Here is a 21,398-nt window from a genome sequence, read left to right on the forward strand (position 1 = left end):
TGAAAATTACCACTGTGTTTCTGCTGCTCCATCAAAACATGCTGTCATGTTTTCTCAAATGCAGGTAAAATAAGAATACCCTGACAAAAACAAACAAAAAAAGTACTTTACAATAGTGTTTTATGTATTTTTATCACATATATCATCTTTGGATACTTACATTTTTTCTCTATATGAACAAAAATGTAAAATAGAATCTGAATTTAGGCCTTCTGTCCTGATCTCTTCACACCAGTCATGATACTTTTTTTTAAAAATTAATTCTATTAGATGACATTTCTTTTGAGAACATAGTGGAGAAGAACATAGTAGAATGAATGAGAAGTCAGGATTTTATAAGATGTCTCTGATAACACTACCAAGAAACCTTGACTCCAATAAAAAAAAAAGACTGTAAGCTTTAGAAAACGAATTTAATCATTTTCACAGCAGCTATTTCTCAGCATAAGCAACTCCAACTCAGTTTCTGGATGTGTAACAAAGACAAGTACAATATAATTGCAATTACTAGTCAAGAAAAATCATCAAAAAAGGTGTCTGGAAAACTCATTTCTTTAACTTTTATATATTTATATAATCAAAATGTTGGAATGATATAGACAAAAAGACTCATTGAGTTAATGTCTGCATACTTTGTCCTTTATAAATGCCAGAGTTACAAACAGAAAGAGTTGACAAGGAAGAGGTTTCAGTCCCTTAATCGCAGTAGAAGTCCATGTCCTGAAAGACAAGCAAAACATCAGGCTCTACTTCCTAACATGGAATGAAAAAAAAAGTATTCATTCATTTAAAAAAAAATGTTGCATAAAAGAATTCAATGTACTAACAGTTGTTTGGATCTTAACTGTGTTTTCTGTAAACCTCTGTGTCTCCTTCACCACAGTTGCAGGGAAGTATCCAATGATGCCCATCTGGTCCACGTACCGCTCACTGTAAATCTGCCAGCAAAAATAATATAACTCCAGCAAATTAGCATGCACCACACTCTATATGTATTATGCATAACCTTTCTTACAAAACTTGACATAATGAAAAGCCTGCTCGTTTCAGATACAGTGGACTCTGATATGCAACCAAATGTCTTTTCTTGTCAGAAAAGCCAGAAGGTTTGTGTTTGTTTACCACAGCTGTTGCACATCTTCTGTCTTTCACAACTCAAGTGTACAGTGCCATTAAACAGTGTACAAAATCTGCACATACGCTTCCAGACCAGAAGACTCCAGCGCCCTCTGCTGCAATGAGTTTGGAGTACACATAAACCACCTGACCCTTTCTGAGGTTGAGGAATCGGCAGTCAGGAGATATGAAGTCATCCAAGACTGTGGCCATGGAGAGAACATCTAATACAGCACAGGAAAAAATAAAAAAGAAGAATGTGAAACATAAGCATCTACTGTTGATTTTGAAACGTGCTGCATCCTGCACGCTCTGCTATGCTTCTTTTTTTAATGCTCAGACTTACATGAGCACTCTGCATCTCCGCAAATCTTCTGGTCTGCTAGTTTATCCATGAGGACAGCCCTCGTGGTCTGGTGGAGCAGTCCCACACACAACAGAATCACCAGTGGATAACCCATCCTCACCAAAACACCAAGAACAAGCGACTGTTGTGAGTGTGTGTACGTCCGGATCTGAATGCAGATGTTTGATGGAACTTAAGACTATAAAAATCACAAACACTTCTCTCAGCCAGGACAGAATGGGCTGAGCCCCTTCATCACACATCGACTAACCAATCAGTGTCGAGTTTCAGAAATTCCAAACTCTGTAAGTATTCATTTCCATCAGGGGAGTTGGCTGACTTTTCTCAATTCTCAGCCTCTTTGCAGAAAGAAAGTTTGCTGTAAACTGTAAGTGTTGCACTCTATAAAAAAACACATTTGTAAGCAGTAAAGGCCTTTAAAAGCTATTTCTTTACAGTCAACCAGCTTTAAGATTTATCAAATCGATTTAACCATAAACCATCTTCAATAAATATGCAAATTAAGTACTGTTCAAAAGTCTTATGCTACCACTCATCCCTTTAACTTTTGCTTCCAAGAAGCCAGACTTTGTTGTAATTTTCTTAAGTGGTCTTGAGAAGTAGTTCTTTAGTTTTTTGTAGGCCTTTTAAAGTTTTTCTTTGAACACTGGCTGCTGAGTCATTTTCTGTTCAGTTGTTGCACCTGACTACTTTCACTGACCGACCTATGAATCACTGAAGCAAAACATGTTTACTTAACTCATAGAATGAACCAGTGTTGAGTCTACACATAACAGACAACTTTGCAAATAATCTATTTTAAATTGTATCTTTAGTAGCAGCCTGTTGCCAAAACACATCAATTGTTCCGATGTCTTTAACTGAATTCCAGAATAATGCACAAGATAACACAGTTTGACAGGTATAATATAGTATTTTTGCACCAATAAGGCAGTTCCTAAGGTGCTATTAGCTAAAATCTTGCTGTATCTCGGCAAAGAGTGCAGTGTGTCCATTAAAACATTTGAAACTGGACAAATGGGGGACAAAACAAGGAGCAGCCTACAAACCTGTCTATAGCAAATGAAAATCATGCTCTTAATAAACAGAAAAAGATCCACCAGAGACTTGACACGGGACCTGAGATGTATATCTGGGCCTTCAGTTGATCCATCTACTATTCACTGAAGCTTAATCATCAATTATCTCAGTGGAAGTGTGGCTGCTTAAAAGGGAAGCATGCTTGCATGCTTAAGAAAGGGAAACAGTTAGAAAACGCTGAAGTATGCCATATTACACAAGATCATCATCAATATGTAGAAGGGAGGTCAGGTTAGACATACAACAGTGAGTGCCTACAGCCCTCTGTGAAACACAGCAGCAGTTGTGTTAGTGTCTTCTTAAAATTGTTGCAAGTATGATTGTAGAAAAGTACCATCAGATCCGCCATGCAATGCCATTTCTGTAGTGTGGGATTTGCAATCGCTTAATTTTGGCAACGATCCAAAACACACTGAAAATGCCTGGATACAAACACACACACACAAATACACACACACACACACTATCAGTCATGGATTGACCTAGACTACTGAAGCCGTGTGGGATCATTTTGATAGCGAAGAGCATGAAAGGCAGCCAACAACCAAAAGAAGAGCTTATAATGTCCTGGGGAACTATTCCTGAAGACTACTTAAAGAAACTGCAAGAAACCTTCCTAAGACAGAGCTCATCATCATGCTGAAGAATAAAGCGGCCGTACAAATATTGACTTTCAAGCTCGTTAGACTTATAAAGTTTGTTTTTTACCTTGCAAACTCTGTTTGCATTTATGTTTGCACACATTTCAATAAAAGGCTGCACCTAGTTCCCACTTTACTAGCAAAATATAAAGAAACAAAGGGTGACAAGACTTTTGCACAGCATTGTGATTCATATCGAGTTTGTAAAATGTAAAACCCATCACTTCCTTTGGGTGTCGCTATAGCGGCTGCAAAAAATATAGGTCAAACAAAATTACTAAATATTGTGTAAAATCGGTCTTTCCATGAACTGTCTGTGAAACAGCTTACAACCAGACTTGAACTGAAAAACCTTGCGTATATGACGTGACGTGTAAAGAAATAAATCCCTTAATCTTAGCAGTACAAGATGACGAAATCACCAATTTAAGATGTAAATACTTAAGTGATTACAACGTTGAAGGTAAATGTGCTTGACGGTCATGAGGTTCTGGTTGAAATATAGTTCGATTGCAAATATAACAAAACCCAATCAAGTTTAATTTTTCAAAGAGTAATCTATTTGAAAAGTTCAATGTTGTCCTTTCACCCACTGTGTTCTCGGGATCCCGAAGATTTTATATATAAGAGCTGTATTTTCAACACATCTTGTCTAACTTATGGTCAAGAAATCACACCATTTTACAATTCCCACAGTTTTTTTTTTTCGCTGCTTGCTGGGTATCAATTCAACAAACCACTTTCAGTTTACCTGACTAGATGGTAATTGTTAGTAATTATAACGTCGGTGTTGCAAAGTAGGGCTCTTTCTTAGCAGCTGAAATAATGAAGTTGAATCTTCACAGAAATACCATACAGATACAAAACTTGAGGTAATAAAGCCTCAAGGGCGTTGGCATGTAGGTCACATTCCTTATAATTAAACTGGTGACATATTTTAGATGTCATCAACTTTGTAAACAAGCTGGACATGTACGTACTTATTTCCTTCATCTGATGCAAACCACTGAAACCCGAGTATGTTTACATCTAGATGTAGGCGGGTGGGGTTTAAACTTACATGCAATATGAGTAAATAGGAAAACAAAATGAACCTCTCCCTCGCGCTACGCAGTTATTTAAAACAAACGCACCATTGGCATTTGGCTGTGACGCAAGCATACTGTAAACTCAAAGCCGTAGTCTCGGCCGGTGCTGTTATTGTTCAGTTCGCGGAGTTTGGGGGGAGAGTAGTGCTTTATTTTTATTTTGGGGGCTGCACACTGCCATTATCGGGGTAATTACAAGCACCCCAATGCCTGACCCGAGGTATATATTATTTATATAGCATCAGAATCTGTCTAAGTAGTTGTAAGCTAACAAGTTAGGTCCCAAAGTAGCCGATGGATGCGCGGGTATCGGAGTTATTTGGCTCAGGAAACGGACACAGCTCTGGATCTGGTGGTGTGTCCAGCGGCAAGCCTGGGAATGGCTATGGGGTAGCCCCCAAAAAATCCTCTGCAAAGAACAAGAAAGCAAAAGCTCGATTATCCCGCAACTTCAAACCAAGCAATAACACCCCGTATCTACCTCCAGAGGTAAGGCTAAAAATACGCGCACAATTAGCTATTTCGAGCTAATATTTCCCGGGCACTGGAAAGCCTGTCACTAAGAGTAAGCAAATGGATTTTTGTATGTTGTAACGCTACTCGTAGGTTTGTCATTGTATTTCCTGTTTCGAGGGTTAGCTTCCCCACTATTGACTTGTCTTTGAACCTGCAGTGACACGTAGCTAGTCGGTACAAAGAAAATGAATGGTACCATTTCAAGCGTAGAGGTTTTACGTTTGCTGTTGGCTTACGACTTTCTATTTACAGTAGTTTTGCAGAAATAGGCCTAACGTGTGTTAATTGAAAGTTGCTTGATTAAAAAATGCAAGTATTTTGCTAGCTAGCAAAAGAAGATCAGCTGTGTTTGTAAATAGGGGGCGGGTGCATAGCTCAGCCGGTGTTCCGACCTCTAGATAGTGATACTGTGAGTGTCTGACATTCACTCAGCCAAGGACTGTGTTACTACACAATACTTAAACTTTTTTTTTTTTTTACATGTATTTATTTATTTATTTTACAGTGACCTCCGTGTGTTGTCATTACCCACCAGCTGTGTTTTTTAAACGTGACACTTAATCCTAAACTGTACTTTAACCTTTCATGATCATAAACTGTCCAGTATAAAATTGCTGTCAGCTGATCACTGAATATAACTAGGTCCCCTGTCATAAGTGATTACATGACAGATATTTGACCTTATTTTCGTGACTTGGTTTACCTTAAATGTATTGATTTTGACTTTTAAGCATGTGTATGTAATGTTTAATAACATATTAAGTAGCTGTGTAAGGCTAAGCAAGCGGTTAGTCTGTTTGTATAGCTCTCAGTGACTGCCTATTCATAGAGAACACTGACTGGACATTCAGTCAAACTGCTTTTCTTTTTCTCTTTAAACAAATCAATAGTCTGTTGTCTTCTCTACAGTTTTACAGCTGTTGTTTCTTTTTTGTCTCTCTTTGTTTTACTCCCTGTCTCTTAGGCCGAAGAGGGAAATATAGAGTACAAGGTAAGCAAATTAGCTGTGATGCAAAGGCTTTGTTTTGTTCAGAGAGCTAAAATGCTTTACATAACACCATAAAACTGATTTATATATGGGTCAATTCATTTATCAGTATGCAGTATGTGTGAATATATAGGGGCAGTCTTTCCATTGAAATATAACACCACTGTGGATTAACTAGAGTATTTGTAGTATCTGGACAGCTGCTTCTTGTCAATATAGAGCTTTTTTATTGCCTTGGTCCTACAGTAATCATTTGTTTATGTCCAAAATAGGTTTGTGTTGAGTACTAATTTGTAATTTCTTTTCTTGAATAGCTCAAGCTAGTGAACCCCACACAATACCGCTTTGAGCACCTAGCAACACAAATGAAATGGCGACTGCAGGAGGGCCGAGGCGAAGCTGTCTATCAAATAGGTGTCGAGGACAATGGCATGCTGGTGGGACTATCAGAGGAGGAAATGAGGGCTTCACTAAAAACGCTCCATCGGCTTGCAGAGAAGTAAGTCCAGTATTTTTATTCCGTTTACTGACTGATAGTTATTCTGCTGTTGTGGTTTACCTCATCTACCAAAACACAAAGAACTGTACTTACGTTTGTTTTTCGTGACAGAGTTGGAGCGGACATCACAATTTTAAGAGAGCGAGAGGTGGACTATGACTCTGATGTGCCTCGTAAGATTGCTGAAGTTCTCATTCGCAAAGTGCCAGATGACCAGCAGGTTAGTGTGGCTACCTGCACATGGATATCTCTGGGTGTTTAAATTCTTGGGCATTTTTAAGTCATTTTGGTATTGTGTTTTTCTCCTTAGTTCTTAGACCTACGAGTAGCCGTACTGGGCAATGTGGACTCGGGCAAGTCCACTCTTTTGGGTGTTTTGACACAAGGTGAGCTGGACAATGGACGGGGAAGAGCGAGGCTCAACCTTTTCAGACATCTACATGAGATTCAGACTGGACGCACTTCGAGCATTAGCTTTGAGATTCTTGGCTTTAACAGCAAAGGAGAGGTGAGAAAACGTCCTCTGTCAAATAATATATATTACACCTTATTTATGTACTCTTACACCAGTTGTGATAAGTAGCAAAAAGTAAATACATCCATTATATCATAATTTTTACAATTTTGGATGTTTTACTATAGATTCCTATTCTGATATATATTAAACTACTCCATCTGCATGAAATGTTAGTAACTGATAGCTAATTTTGTTTGTTTTCTTTTTTTAGGTTGTGAATTACAGCGAGTCTCGGACAGCAGAGGAGATTTGTGAGAGTGCCTCTAAAATGATCACATTCATTGATCTGGCGGGTCACCACAAGTACCTGAAAACCACCATCTTTGGCCTCACCAGTTACTGTCCAGATTTTGCAATGCTTGTGGTCAGTGCGAATACTGGAATTGGTGAGTATTAAGTGAACGATTTAATTTTCTCCAAGTTCTATTCAAATGTAACTGTTGTTGTGCAAGATAGTAATGCAGTTTCCTGTTCTGGTTGAGAGAGAGCCCATGTTTGTGTACACCATACCCCCACACTGTAGTGCACAGTTATGGCTTGGCACTTTGCTGACATGTGATAGCTGAGGTTATGTAATAAACCAACCCTCATCTTTGCTTGGCAGTGTAAGTCCCAAAATATCTCAGATATCATAATTTCAGGGCAGAGTGCTTTGACCCACTGGGGGTAGTGCTGCGCTCTTGCAAAGCTAGTGTGTATTTCAGCATTGCACTTGACAGTCACAAGAGGTTTTCTCAGATCTTGCAAGCATTTGGCCTTTTCAGTGGGGTTAAGGCTTGGCATGTGTTTTTACCATATAACCAAAGATAAGAAGAGAATTCAAAAAAGCTGATCAGGTGCTACACTCGTCCAGAGGGAAAAGAAACATTGTTGTACATTGTTGTGATGCAAATTGGATCTTCACAGTCCAGCTTTAACCAAGTTCTTCCTGTATTTTTATTCTTCTGTAAAAATGAAATCACTAAACCTTACTTCAGCATTATGTTTCACATCTTGTTCTATTTATAGGTAATGTGTTATTGTATAATGTGCTCAACCCCAACATTTTCATGATAGCATTAGCTGACATTGAGTGCAGGAAGCTTGTATCCAGGAAGGACCTACTTGGAAACCTGAGCTGCTGAGACTGGTTGGTCAGCCTAAACAGCTTTCTGTTTTACATTTGAAAACATACTGTTTGATTATGTTTGCTGTTAGAGCTGAAAATATAAATATGAATAAGTGTTGCACTACAAAGCCGTTTGGGATTTACACCAACAATACCAGGTGGCACACCCTTAGACCATTCACCCATTGTGACACACAGCATTTCAGTGTGTATTAGCCCCTCCAGATGACTGTGGAAACAGCAAGTGAACACAGATAAGAACCCTTTGCTCAAGGCAAGAGACCATCTGGAAACAGTCCTCTGTGCAATACACCAAAGTAATATATTGTTATTATGAAAGCTGTAGTTTTGTTTTCCTTTCGCAAGTGGCACTAAAGCCTGTATAGGAAACCTGAGCCTATGAGATGTTAGTCATTAAGTGCTGTAGCTCACATCCGGCTGGAGTTATTGGATGAGCTATATGCATCTGTTGTTAATACATGGCTGTACTTTTGGCTTCTCCCTTACTCACAAGGAGTTGTTTCGCATGTTTCATTTGGTAGATTTTATCCCAGATTTCCTGACACAACCCCAAAGGGCTTTGTGTCACTTCCTGGGAGCGAACCAGGGATCTTTCACTTTTAGGCCAATATGAAAACCATGACATTACAGAGCCAATAAAAAAAACATATATTTTCAGCTGCTCTTATTATTCACAAGGGGTTGCCACAGCAGTTAGCTCTGCCTGTTTGATTTGGCAGTGTTTTTATGTTGGATGCCTTTCCTGACACAACCCTGATGGGATTTGTGTCTTCTTCCAGGGTTGAACTGCTATTTAAGCTTATTTTGATTATATGAGTTGACTGATTCCATGCCAAAATAAGTCTGTGTTATTTTCCGAGGCTGTTTATTTCTAAACAGTATTAAATTGAAATACTGCAATTTCATAACCAGTTAGTTTTAGTGCTAACACAAAAGCATAATTGATTATAAAAATATTAAAAAATACTAAAGGGTTTATTGGGCACAGTCAGAGTATAATTAAATGCTTTAGAAAGTCCTATCTGTACTCCTTGTTTATTTACACTGTTCTGCAATGGTTTGTCTATCTTTGAGTAAATATCTAATAACACTGTCAGCATCAAAAGAATAAATGCACTCAGTAAAAATAAAGGTAATTAAAATAATTTGTAACAACAGGATAATACATTTATTCCTGATTTTTAGCAAAATAATTAAAAACACATTGAAGTACAATGCATTTTTTTCATAAAAAGGACATGGATAAATTAAGTTTGTAAATGTATATTTGTTTATACTTAAATAACCTTTATTAATGCAGTGTAGGTGTTACTGTATTTATGTGGGTGTCTGTTCTAAAATAGGACGTGCAGGGAAAATGGGGTCAAGAATGTAGATAGGAAGGGACATACCGTCTGCAACCCAAGAACTACAGCTTTAATTATGAAACAGCGTAATGGATCAGTGTAATGCATAGGGCTTCTCTTGGGTTGTAACTTTTAAGCTAAGAAGCCAAAGGGCGAGTAATCATCTTGCGTCATTTAGTTCTGCTTTACTTTTTACTGCACTGTGACACATTCACCTCACCTCATTTTTTTTCAAAACTCAAGTTTGCTTGTGTTTATTTTTTATGTGAATCTTCTTGAGACCAAAATTAAGAGAACATGAGAAGTCACTTTGTTTAGAAGAGCTACTATTTGGCACTCGTGGAAACACATCAGAGACATAGTTACAGTATATGTTTGAATACTTTGAATCAGTCCTATCCTCAAACTGTTAGTCTTTTATTGTGGTATGTGCTATCTGTATATATAGTCTTTGATTCGCATTAAGTCTGGGTTTGTAGATAAGCACTCTTATGATAAGCAATAGTTGTTCGAGACTCAGAGGGCAGCTGCTGTGTTTGTACAAAGAATAAATCCCCTGTTTGAATTGGCGTATCTTTTTAAATTTCTTGCAAAGTCTTATTTGGATTACTGAGTCAACAGTTGGAGGTTTATAGGTTGGATTTAGCTTAGGCAATAGTATTTACGTGTGTTTAGGAAGACTTCATCCCTTCTGAAAACATGACATTAAATAAACATTGCCTTTGTCTGCTTGCTTGTGAAAGCTATTTTTGGTGAACAAGTGGTAGGCAAGACATAAGCAATGTAAAATCCCAGGTAAATCCTCTTTCTTTCTTCCTCTCCTTCTCACTCTTTTCCAGCTGGTACAACACGGGAGCATCTTGGCCTTGCCATGGCACTGAAGGTTCCCATCTTCATTGTTATCAGTAAAGTGGACCTCTGCACACGGGCCACTGTTGAGCGCACAGTGCGGCAGTTGGAGCGTGTCTTGAAGCAACCAGGCTGCAACAAGGTGCCCATGGTTGTAAGCAGTACAGATGATGCTGTCACAGCAGCACAGCAGTTTGCACAGTCACCAAGGTATGAAACACACAAGTGCAGTTTTCCATTTAATAACATGTAGTTAAGTTTGCACTCCTTCTATAATAAATACTGTAAACAAAAAATGGAAAGTAATAATTTTTATTTTGTCCTGAAACTCTCTCTCACAGCATCACACCAATCTTCACCTTGTCCAGTGTTTCTGGAGAGAGTCTAGATTTGCTTAAAGTTTTCTTCAATATCATCCCTCCTCTGAGCAACAGCAAGGAGCAGGAGGAACTAATGCAGCAGCTAACAGAGTTTCAGGTCAGTCTGAAATAATTCAATTCAGTTCAATTCAATTCGATTTTATTTATAGAGCGTTAGTTTCCAGCAACTGTCGCCTCAAGGCGCTTTATATTGTAAGTTACAGACTCCACAACATTAAAATGAAATAAAGTTTGTCTGTCCATGCAAAATGATCTTCTGGCTGTGAGCTACTGACTTCCAAATGCACAGTGTAAATACACAGATTATTTTGATCTGAATGACAGCCATGTGCATCATTGCAGGTGGATGAGATCTACACAGTTCCAGAGGTGGGGACAGTGGTTGGAGGTACTCTATACAGGTCAGTATGTTGAAAATATTGTTTCATTACAGGTTAAGTGGGTTCTTTGTTTTTAACCCAGAAATCCCTCTGACTCGCTATTCTCTCTGGTCTTACAGTGGTATTTGCCGTGAAGGGGATCATCTTGTAGTAGGGCCCACAGACTCGGGTCAGTTCCACCAGCTGACCGTAGGCAGCATCCAAAGGAACCGCTCGGCATGCAGGGTACTCAGGGCGGGCCAGGCTGCTACACTTGCTCTGGGCAACTTTGACCGCTCATTATTGCGCAAGGTCAGACTCAGAGCTTGTGTCTAAATTAGTCTTTTATTAGTTAATCACATTAAAAGTATAATATATCTATCTATAGGTTAATGTTAATTGCAGTAAAATAAATTTGGAATTTGAAATCAATGTTTTTATACAAATCTGAACTATGTATGTACACCATCCATATGTTTTCCACTTACAGGGCATGGTGATGGTGAGCCCAGAGATGGATCCTACCATCTGCTGGATGTTTGAGGCTGAGATTGTCCTGCTTTTCCATGCCAAGACCTTCCACAAGGGCTTCCAGGTTACTGTGCACATTGGCAATGTGAGACAGACCGCAACAGTGGAAGCAGTGTATGGCAAGGTTGGTCCATCCGCTGAGCTAAAATGCTCTCATTAACACAGAGAAAGTAAAAAAAAATTGTGTTTTCAAGGCAGGAGACACACTCATCAGTAAATCTATGTTTGTCACTGGCTACGTGTTTTATTAACAGTGTGTAATGGCTGGTGACCAATGGAGTTAAATCCTCAGATGGGTGTTCAGATTTGTCGTGTAGAACATAATCCATTTCTTTCATGGTGAGCATAGTTGCTCCTCTCTTTTACAACAGAAGTACTTCCTTCTGCTAGCTACAAGCAATTTATTGCCAGCTACAAGAGTACTTAAAGATGTGAAAGGCTCTGGGTAGGTGTATCTTGGTTTTCTCACATTATCAGTCTTTCAAACCAGGAATCCAAAAAACTATTCTGTTTAGCGTCTGCTCTGAAATGATACAGCAGTGATTCACAACAAGAGAAACCAAGAATTTTGATACAATCCAGAATTATAACAAAGCCTTTCTGGGATTTTTTTAAGGACTCTATTGGCACTACAGAGCTATTCTATTTGTTTGTTGAGTGTGTGCCCTTTAATCTTGGTGTCACTATTCCACTGATTGATTTTAAAATTAAATCTGCAAATTTAAAAGTGCAATTATATATACACAGAAACACTCATCTTTTGTTTATTTAAAAGAACAACCCACAGGTTAATTTCTAATTTAGTGCCACTAAAGCCTCTTTTCTGCTGCTGTATTTGGCCCAGATCACCTATCTCATTAATAATCCTGCCTTTGTTTGATTCCTGTTCTCGTGCTACACCACTGTACGACAGGAGGAGCTGAGGACGGGAGAGAAAGCAGTGGTTCTCTTCAAGTTCATCAAGCATCCAGAATATCTGAAGGTGGGAGCAAAGGTTCTCTTCAGAGAGGGGGTAACCAAAGGTATCGGGCATGTCACCAAGCTGCTTCCCATCGCCGAGTACCAGCCATCCTAAAGACAAGATGAGGATGAGGCCTAACGTTCTTCAGGCAACCACAGAACCAAACACCGTCCCACCTCAAAACAGAGTGCTTTAAAAACCACCTCCTGCTTTCTCCAAAGGCCACACTGCCAAGTTCCCTTCACAGTAAAAACCTTTTTGCACGATTCTGTTGTCTCACCATGTTCCAAAGCCTTGTCACCTTCTTAGAGCCTTTTCAGTACCTGCTGATATTTTCCATCTGCTTTGTGTTGTTGAGGCTTAAAAAGTGTTGCTTTTCTTGGCACTGATGAGAAACCTTTCATCCATATCTACAACACATTGACCAAGCATCATCTACCAAAGTTCGCTGGCAACTAGAAAACTGTATTCTGGCCTTTACAACGAGGTGCTGCTCACACAGTTTACACCTAAATGCACTGTTAATACACACTTCAACAATATGCTCACATGCACATTTGCACTGAGGTATAAATGCCAGCGATGATATACCTGTGCCAGGTAACTGTTTACAAACTCAACAGTTGCAGGTATGGAATGATTTAACACCAGTTTAACACAAGGCTCAAGTGTCACCGCCTCACAGCGCAGTGTCTGTGCAAAGTGCCTGACTGACAGTTACAAACTTTTATATGCTCTTAAATCATCTCCTTGTCTTAGTAACTGCTGTGTGAGCAGGTCAGAAGCTTCATTATCTTGCTTTGAGCTTTGTTGTTTCATCACGAAAAGCTAGAACATGGCCCAGTTTGTATGTCAGTCTGCCAGGGTAACTCATTACTTTTTAACTGTCACATTTGTCAGTGAGAACTATTTTTTTCTTTAATTCACAAGTAATGCCTCACAATATGGCGGTAAGATGATGATGATCTTGCTGCCTGTCTTTCAAGTGCTTTAGTTACTCAGGTCAGTGTAGATATTGTATTAGACAGCATTCCACTTTCACAGAACGACTCCAGTGGGACGTTCTGTTGCTAATTTGGGTCGAAAGGAGACGTGATGAAAAACAGATACTCCAGATTCTCCCAAAGCGATGCGTATGATTACACATTAGTATGTGGAACTGCCTACTGATGCAGCTTTATTTAAGAGCAATTATGTTAAAGGTACTTGATGTTGTCTCTTCACTTAAGTTACTGATGTCACGAACTCGAAGGGGTTTAGCATAGTGCCTAATGGAACTCCTATTCAAGAAGCCTTCCATTACAGCCCGTTGTTTTATAACTTAGTAAAAAAAATGAAGTTGGTGCTATTATTGGAAACAGCTTTTGATATTTAGAGGAAAAAAAATGTAATAAGTGAACGTTAATTACTGCTCTGTTCATGCCTGCTGTTGGCCTCACCATCTGTCTTCTTATTGCATGATGACGTGACTTATACATGCATTCAAAGTTTGTATTGTTTTTTTGCACCGACATCATTGATGCACAGTGTGTGTGTGTGTGTGTGTGTGTGCAGGCAAAGACAGGTAAGCTAAGAATGCATTTCAACCAAAATATTTTATAGCATTTATAAAGAGTTCAGGTGTTAAAATTTGTTTTACCGCATCTCAGAAGATTTTTATAGATTTGTAGTAGTTCTGGATTTTACAATTCATTCAAAGATTTTTCTGTCTTCTTTTTAACACCAGCTTATTTTCACTCTTTTAAAATCCTTTGAAGTCAGTTTTCCTTTTAATTCAACATGTATTTTGATCGTTTTCTGGGTGAAATGCAATATTTATGTACAGATCCAATTCGTGTATTATGATGTACATGAATAAAAGTTTTATTGTCACTTTAGCAGCTGTTTAACATTGTTTTTTCTAAGTAAAATGTGACATTGCAGTGTTTTAAACGATATATCCTGTGTGAATAGGTCTTATCCTGTGTGACTTCCTTCACAATAGTTTTTTTTTCCTGGTTTGGCTCCTCCTATCCTGCTCTCCAGCTGATGCAAGAAAGTGCAAGCATAATTTAGCCATTCAGGTCTGTCAATGGCTCTACAGGACAATAAGTTCACCACTGCAGAAAACATGAAGAGGATGACTCATCTATTTATGCTGCAATTGCACTCTTTGGAGTGGCAATCATGTCAAAGGTTGAACAAGCCATTGGGTTGTCCGTAATTTATGCCATTAAAGCTGCAACAGGAAAAAAAATTCTAAGAAATACAATAATACAAAAACTGTAATTTGGCAATTGACAGGCCCTCTGCTGTAGCAACCCGTTATACGTCAGCTCCCTACCTGGACAACCACAGACACACAGAACCATGAACTACCATGTACTTAGTGTATTTATGTTTTTGCTTCTTTCTTTTTTTTTATAACACTTTATATTACTCACCTGATTTGGGTTGAATAGACTTAACGATTGGAAAAGGCCTCCATTGCAAGCCAAAGCCTTAAACATTGCTTAAATTATAATATCATTAAAAGTTATTATGGAAATTCTTGCTTTTTGGGGGGTTTTTTGTTTTGTATTTTTACAGTGACACCAAAATCACACACACCCTTTGCTTTAATTCAATTAATCCAGCTGATACTTATGAGCTCATCCAGCTGAAGGGCCAATGAGCTTATGTCATAGTCAGGCATCTATCCATACTGAACAAGAATCCTTCCTCTGAGGGTATTGTTCAGATTTTACCAAAACTCAGACACAATAATCACCTAATAGATCTTCAACCAAATTCTGCTCCTGGTCAGGGTCAGGTGTGTCATTTCACAGGCAATAACCTGTGAATTGTTATGGATTTTGAGCCAGAGGAGCTGCTACATTATTGACCTTCTGATTTATCTTTTATAACATTCCAATCTGCCCTCCGCTACATTATTTTATGAGTTATCACCTTATCTTGTACCAGTCCATAATGTAGGCTGTGAGCTCGGCTATGGCAATATAAATTTACATTTGTGAAGTTAGCAATATCCTTGTGATAAAGGATGACAGGTTCAGGGCTACTTTTGTCACATTTGTTCTTATAGAAACCTGAAAGGCTTGCCAATCATGTGCCCCTCTCTCTTTCTTACAAGAACACTTCATACTGTCAATCGAGTGAGGATTTCTGCTCTATATTCAACCAACTACTGCCATCTGCTGGTAAGTCAACATACTAGAGCATAATGCATGTTACTAGGATGAGTAAAAAGAATCTTTAATACACCCTGCTTTAAAGAAATGTTTCTTAATAATATTGTCTTTTTATTTATCATTAAAAGGTAAATTAAATAAATCAAATAAATATAATTATTTTTATTTTTTTATACACATTGTTATCATCACCCAACTTCAACATTGAAAGCAGAAACAAAGTCTTAATGTACTGTTTTAGGATATGGCTTTGCAAACAAACATTTTTAAAAATGTGCATAATCAGAACTACGTTCGAGTTTAATTTAAAACTGCGGTTCTGCAGAAGATCTTCAGTTTTTCTTGAAGAATGAATCCAGAGTGCCCGTGCTTGCACTTTGGGAGCGTGGTCTTTTCGGTGCTGGTCCCGACTGGCCTCTTGTTTTGGTCTTGCCCCGAGAGGAGTGGGTTGTGCCTGCTCCTGCTGCTCTGAGAGGATTCATAGTGGTACTGGAAGAAGAAGAGGAAGTGATGGTTGATGTGCCTGAAGAGAAGGACTGCTGGAGGTCCAGAGCAAAATGATAGTCATTGTGTTCTGGCATTTCCCACGCTAACACCTCCTGACCACAGCGTTCACAGCTCATCAGATCTTCACTGGCCACAGTGGGAGGAGGGTTATTTGACTCCACATCAATGTCCAGTTCATTCCCTAACTCCTCACTTGCCGACTCATGAGATGCATTCTCTGAGCTAAGTTTTGACTGCAAGCCTGATGCCTCAGCAACAATGTCTTTGGAGTCTTCCTCATCAACGGGACCTGGCATTTGTCCATTTTCAGGCTTGTTCAGTGCTGACCCTGAAACCTGAAGGCTTTTTTCAATGGTCCTCTTGTGAAAGAAAGAGGAAATGCCTGTGTGGGGGCTGGATGAACCAATTTTGGACTGAGAAACAGGTGTAAAAGAGGAAGCAGGACAGACGGTGTCTGACTTCAACTGACTATCAGAAACAGAAGTATTGTGAAGCGAGGAAGCTGGGAGACCTTCATTGCAGTGTGTACCAGAATCCTCTTCATCATCATCATCATCATGTTCATCATCCTCCTCCTTTCTAACCTTCTGTTTTTGTTTCTCAACTGCCTTTTGAAAAAAGGACTGGATGGAGCCGGTTTGTTTACACGGGGAGACATTTTTTGGTTCACGGGGTGGCTGCGTTGAAGTGCTATCACTGGAAAGAAAGCCAGCAATCCCCCCCGCTGATGAAACATCGCTGAATTTACTAGCTGAGAGGTATAACATGCTGAGGGGTGGAGTCCTGTGGACATGATGGAAGACAGTTTAAATTAAAAAAAAAAAAAAAAAAAAAAAAATCACAGAACATTTTTGTTCTTTGGCAAATTACTTTAAAACCTCTGCAGTATCCTGTTCTAATTACCATGCAGCCTGATGGTTTCCTGCTGTGTTCAGACTCTTGATAATGGCAAAGGTGTCGCTGGATATTTTGGTCGCCTCGTAGCGCACTAAAGCACAACATCTAGAGAAGCTGCTCATCCTCTTGTCGCCAAGCTGACGTACACCAACTGTCAGCATTTTAGCCACACGACCGTTCTATAAGAAATTAAAGGAACTGAGCTGAAAATAGTTGCATTTACGGGATTTGACACTAATGTGAAACCCAACTGAAGAAAAGATGGTTTAATGAGGGAAAAGACCTAAATTACACAACCAAGTATTGTGTCTTACCACTTCTCTGTCCTTGGTCAGCCTCTCCTCTAACTCAAGAGCCAGTTGATGAAGCCAGTACTGTACCTGCACAAATACAAATACTTTAAAAATGCTTGTGGAACACACTGAAAGAGCACAGAAACATTGGCTCTACCTGCTCTTTAGTAGCCAGCGATGTCTTCCCAGGAAAGTTTTTACTGCAGCCAATGGACTTTGGAAGCTGTCTTGGTTTCACAGCTTCAAAATCAATCCCCCGGCACAAGTCATACAGCCACTGACTACATTAAACAAGGAAGCAGGATAAAGTTTAACGTCCCTGTAGTACAGAAGGGTTTCCAAAATTACAAAGTTTCTTTTCTGAAGCAGAAGTTCAAGTTCAGAAATGTTTAAGGAAGTTTAAAAGTGCAAAACTACTTGTTATTATTTTAATAACACCATGTGATTACTTTCTTAAGCAAGTTATGTCACCATTATCAAAATGATAGTGTTTAAAGGCATTTCTGGCTCTCTCACCCTGTTTTTTCTCCAAAGTGCTGCTCCAACTGAGCCTTAGAGAAGCGAGTGAGATCGCCCATGTTCTCTATTCCCAGAGTTTCTGTGATTGAAGTTCCCAGCTTACCCCCCAGGTTACGGCTGCAGGGAAATAAATAATACAAGAGCACAGGGTTTAATTTGAAGTTTTTGCTGCCACTCTGTCAATGTAAGCGATGACATAACTAAACTTACATCTTGCCAATGGGGAGACTGCTGAAAAGTTCTGTCACAGAGTCCAGAGGAAGAACAGTTTGTCTGTTGGGCTTGTTCAGACCACAGGCTAGTTTAGCCAATACCTTGGAAAAGTGAGCGGTAAATGATTATCTCTGCAAACACAGTTACCGGTCTTAGACTATTAAATAGGGGTTTATCCTACCTTATTGTGTGATATTCCTGCAGAACAGCGGAAACCTGTGTGTTTCTCCACAGCTGCTCTCATTTCCTCAACAATCAGTGCTCCAACAGTTAGCTGCAGTTCTGCAGAGTTCTGCTCACCCACTGATGGGAACGTTAAAGATTCCAGCCACTGCTGGAGACCTCTGGATCGCTGTTCCTCTGAGCACAAAGATGATGTTGTTAGGAGGATACAGCCTGCCAGAGTTTTTTAGCTGTTATTTTTCGACAGCTTTCTGTGTCAACTGCAGAAACAACTCATTGGGTAACTGAAGTTAGCTTACAGCCTACCTTTATCCAACACAGTGTCCTCTGCAGATTCTTCAGCTGCAGGTGAACTTTGCGGGTACCCCTGGATGTAGGTAGTCCTCAAGGGCGAAGTTTCGATTTGTTTGTCAGTCGTATTTTTCAGTCGCTGCTGGACAGCGGCAGTCAAATCCATGTAGGCCTCATCAATGCTAGCTCTCTCAATCACAGCAAAGCGAGACATGACCTCAATCACCTCCACACTCGCCTCTCTGTAACTACAAAGGGGACAGAAAGAAGTTATATGCAGTACAGCTTTGGCCATAAGGATTTAAGGCAATTTAAAAAATAATCGTAAATTTAATTAAAGACTTAATGTTGATCGAGTGTTGATCCAAAGATTTAATGCTCATCCAATTAAAAAGAGGAAGTCTCTGGGGATGTACATCAGCAGCAGCACTTACTTTGTCAAGTCAGCCTTGCCATGAGACTCACGCACTCGTGCCACCTGGAGGTCTGGGCACAGTTTTTTTGCATCATCCACCCACATGTTCCTGGTGACACCATGGGCCCTGGCCTCATAGCTCACAGCTATAATACTAAGAAACAATAACATTTAGTCAAGGATCACAAAACAATCATAAAGTGTGAAAACATTTTAGAAGGATGTCTAAGCGGTTATTTGTGGGACATGAAGGCGGGTGAGTTGCCAACACAGAGACATCAATTCAAATGGTCAATGCAACTGAACACACACAGTGGTGGGAACGAATTCACCAGTGGGTTACAAAGAGAGAGGGGAATGTTTAAATTCTCTGTAATCTAGTCACCATTTTGTTTGATCGAGCATTTCATTATTTCAAAATCTGCTGATCTACTGGCATTTTCTCCCCTAACACCAACTCTAGGGTTTACAGAGAATGGTCTGAAAAAAGAGAAAATAAAGCTGCAGTTTTCTGGGTGAAAATGCCTTGTGCAACTAAAAAGTCAAAGAAAAATGGCTAGACTGCTTCACGCTGACAGGAAGGCAACAGGAACTCAAATTCAAATAACCACTCAACTAAGTTATGCAAAAAAAAACATTTTTAAACACAAAAAACGATGAACCTCGAAGCAGATGGGCTACAGCCACGGAAGACCACAGCAGGTGCCACTTCTGTCAGCTAAAAAACAGGAAACTAAAGCTACAGTTCACATGGGCTCACCAAAATTAGACAAGAGATGACTAATAGGACAATGTTGCCTGGTCTGATGAGTTCAGATTCAGGTTGTTGGTGGTGTAATGTTGTGGGGGATATTTTCTTAGCAGTTTGTGCCCCTTAGTACACACTGAGCATCGTTTAAACACCACGGCCTACCATGTCCATCCCTTTATACTGTAGTATAACATGGTTATACTGTAGTCTAACCATGTGCTTCCAGCAGGATAACACACCACGTCACAAACCTCAAATCATCTCAAACTGGTTCCTTGAACATGCCAGTGAGTTCACTGCACTCGAATGACCTCCACAGTCACCAGATATCAGTCCACTAGAGCAAGTTTTGGCTTTTTCATCAACCTTTTGACTCTATGCAACAAATACTTGAGGCAGTTTTGCAAACACGAGTACGAACAGGATGTACGTAAAGAACACCAGAAAAAAAAAGCTTTCGTAACATTAGCTTTACGAACCTAATGTCACCCACTGACCCAGGTTTTGTGTCACGGCAACTCGGCTAGGTGTTTCAATTGCGTCGCTCACAAAAACAGTATCTCTGTGTCAGAAACTCACCTGCCTCCTTTCCACGTCTTATACTGGGCCACCACACAGGGAGTATTCCTCAGAGCTGGATTCAGCCTCTGCTCCACCTGCACGTAAAAGCAGTCCATGTCTACCAACGCCACCACCCTCTCCTTCCCGTACTCCATTATTAACGATGAAAATCTGTCGGTGGTGCTAAGATATGTGTCCGCTTCTTGGCGGGGCTGTTAATTCACAGCTGTCATCAGAACTGAAAGTTCGTTGGACTTGAACGGACCGCCAAAATACACACCGATCGCTTTGCATTTCGAGGGTTACATAAATACGTCATCAACAGTCGACGAAGAAGTCCCTTGGTAATGTCGTCATCACTGAAGAAAACCAGAACTTAGAACATGTCATTGTACAGTTACCTGCACAGCGAAATTAGCTAGCAAGACCACAAAGGTGCAAGAAAGTGGTAATTGTAAAAGCCCTGAAAACAGAAACATTGTCAAAAATATAAATAAAATGAGGAAGCAATCCAGGTTGAAATTTCCCTGTGACAGTGAAAGGGGTCACTCACTCACAGCAGCTGTGCCTTCTATATATTTATCACCTATTGCTCACTAGATTGCTGGGTAAGTAAGAGAAGCCTCGAGCTCGTAAATAATTAACTTAAAGAGATGAGTCACTGGTGGTTCATCATCAGCTTTTAATATTGTGTTTAATATTTTACTGCTAGGCCATGATTCCGAATTGTAAAAGTGGTGCAGGGGACATTTGAAGGTATTAACTCGTATGAACTATTTTCTTTTAATTTGTTAGGAATTCACTGTGGAATTATTACAGTGAAAAAAAGGTTCAGTGAAGAAAGAGGGCTCTGTCTTTATCCCATGTCAATATGAGCCACTCTAGAGAAATAATGTGAAATACTTGTGTAATGGATACTGGTGGTTAGTTTGCTCTCAAGAACTTAAAAGAAGCCAAATGAAAACTTCAGGAATTTTTTCCATCTCGAATGGTACAAACCAAAGAATCTTTACTGTGACTATTAATAATGATCTCACAGTCAACAAGTATTTCTGGTGTGCTACAGAGACTGGCAATGGAAGAGATGATAAACAATATTTTCATCTGTCTGTCAGCACACAGCTACAGTAAACTCTCTCATTTAAGGTTTTTAACTTCCTCATTGATGTTTTAAACAAGACATTTCAGTGAACTACCTGGTAGAAAAAATGGCTAATGGCTGTATCTTTTT

The 21,398-nt window shown here is 39.5% G+C and overlaps 3 protein-coding genes across 6 annotated transcripts; 1 reads left to right on the forward strand and 2 right to left on the reverse strand.

Moving 5' to 3' along the window:
• Positions 1 to 232: 232 nt before the first annotated feature.
• Positions 233 to 4,221, reverse strand: LOC134640277 (otoraplin-like). Of its 3 annotated transcripts, none has more exons than XM_063491956.1 (5): positions 4,185 to 4,221; positions 1,463 to 1,631; positions 1,201 to 1,340; positions 828 to 938; positions 233 to 720 (listed from the first exon to the last, which is right to left on the reverse strand). In XM_063491956.1, exons 2-5 carry the CDS (start codon positions 1,575 to 1,577, stop codon positions 697 to 699), a joined length of 390 nt encoding a protein of 129 aa, XP_063348026.1. In that variant the 5' UTR covers positions 1,578 to 1,631; positions 4,185 to 4,221; the 3' UTR covers positions 233 to 696. The 3 variants fall into 3 exon arrangements, with proteins under 3 accessions (XP_063348026.1, XP_063348025.1, XP_063348024.1); XM_063491955.1 differs by having other exon boundaries at positions 1,463 to 1,661; positions 4,185 to 4,217; XM_063491954.1 differs by lacking the exon at positions 4,185 to 4,221 and adding an exon at positions 3,956 to 4,109.
• Positions 4,222 to 4,393: 172 nt separating this feature from the next.
• Positions 4,394 to 14,221, forward strand: gtpbp2a (GTP binding protein 2a). Its single transcript, XM_063491907.1, has 12 exons — positions 4,394 to 4,781; positions 5,773 to 5,799; positions 6,111 to 6,295; positions 6,407 to 6,515; positions 6,606 to 6,803; positions 7,024 to 7,198; positions 10,127 to 10,346; positions 10,478 to 10,613; positions 10,859 to 10,917; positions 11,016 to 11,187; positions 11,366 to 11,530; positions 12,320 to 14,221. The coding sequence occupies exons 1-12, from the start codon at positions 4,587 to 4,589 to the stop codon at positions 12,479 to 12,481; spliced, it is 1,803 nt and encodes a 600-aa protein (XP_063347977.1). The 5' UTR covers positions 4,394 to 4,586; the 3' UTR covers positions 12,482 to 14,221.
• A 1,497-nt stretch (positions 14,222 to 15,718) lies between these two features.
• On the reverse strand, positions 15,719 to 20,484 carry polh (polymerase (DNA directed), eta). Of its 2 annotated transcripts, none has more exons than XM_063491385.1 (10): positions 20,263 to 20,484; positions 18,875 to 19,009; positions 18,456 to 18,688; positions 18,148 to 18,326; positions 17,964 to 18,067; positions 17,751 to 17,870; positions 17,392 to 17,515; positions 17,256 to 17,321; positions 16,948 to 17,120; positions 15,719 to 16,827 (listed from the first exon to the last, which is right to left on the reverse strand). In XM_063491385.1, exons 2-10 carry the CDS (start codon positions 18,958 to 18,960, stop codon positions 15,870 to 15,872), a joined length of 2,043 nt encoding a protein of 680 aa, XP_063347455.1. In that variant the 5' UTR covers positions 18,961 to 19,009; positions 20,263 to 20,484; the 3' UTR covers positions 15,719 to 15,869. The 2 variants fall into 2 exon arrangements, with proteins under 2 accessions (XP_063347455.1, XP_063347454.1); XM_063491384.1 differs by having other exon boundaries at positions 20,186 to 20,484.
• Positions 20,485 to 21,398: the final 914 nt, after the last annotated feature.

The sequence above is a fragment of the Pelmatolapia mariae genome, linkage group LG13 (genome assembly GCF_036321145.2).
Source record: "Pelmatolapia mariae isolate MD_Pm_ZW linkage group LG13, Pm_UMD_F_2, whole genome shotgun sequence".
Lineage (NCBI taxonomy): Eukaryota > Metazoa > Chordata > Actinopteri > Cichliformes > Cichlidae > Pelmatolapia > Pelmatolapia mariae.

Bases quoted from the DNA above. Each gene is read 5' to 3' on its own strand.
- LOC134640277 (XM_063491956.1), bottom strand. From the start codon at position 1,577: ATGGGTTATCCACTGGTGATTCTGTTGTGTGTGGGACTGCTCCACCAG. The intron at 1,341-1,462 runs GTAAGTCTGAGC...GTGCTGTATTAG, and splicing joins CGGAGATGCAGAGTGCTCAT to ATGTTCTCTCCATGGCCACA. The intron at 939-1,200 runs GTATGTGCAGAT...TTTTGCTGGCAG, and splicing joins GAGTCTTCTGGTCTGGAAGC to ATTTACAGTGAGCGGTACGT.
- gtpbp2a (XM_063491907.1), top strand. From the start codon at position 4,587: ATGGATGCGCGGGTATCGGAGTTATTTGGCTCAGGAAACGGACACAGC. The intron at 10,347-10,477 runs GTATGAAACACA...TCTCTCTCACAG, and splicing joins CAGTTTGCACAGTCACCAAG to CATCACACCAATCTTCACCT. The intron at 11,188-11,365 runs GTCAGACTCAGA...TTCCACTTACAG, and splicing joins ACCGCTCATTATTGCGCAAG to GGCATGGTGATGGTGAGCCC.
- polh (XM_063491384.1), bottom strand. From the start codon at position 20,322: ATGGAGTACGGGAAGGAGAGGGTGGTGGCGTTGGTAGACATGGACTGC. The intron at 18,689-18,874 runs GTAAGTGCTGCT...TCCCCTTTGTAG, and splicing joins GGCAAGGCTGACTTGACAAA to TTACAGAGAGGCGAGTGTGG. The intron at 17,121-17,255 runs GTAAGACACAAT...AATTTCTTATAG, and splicing joins TGACCAAGGACAGAGAAGTG to AACGGTCGTGTGGCTAAAAT.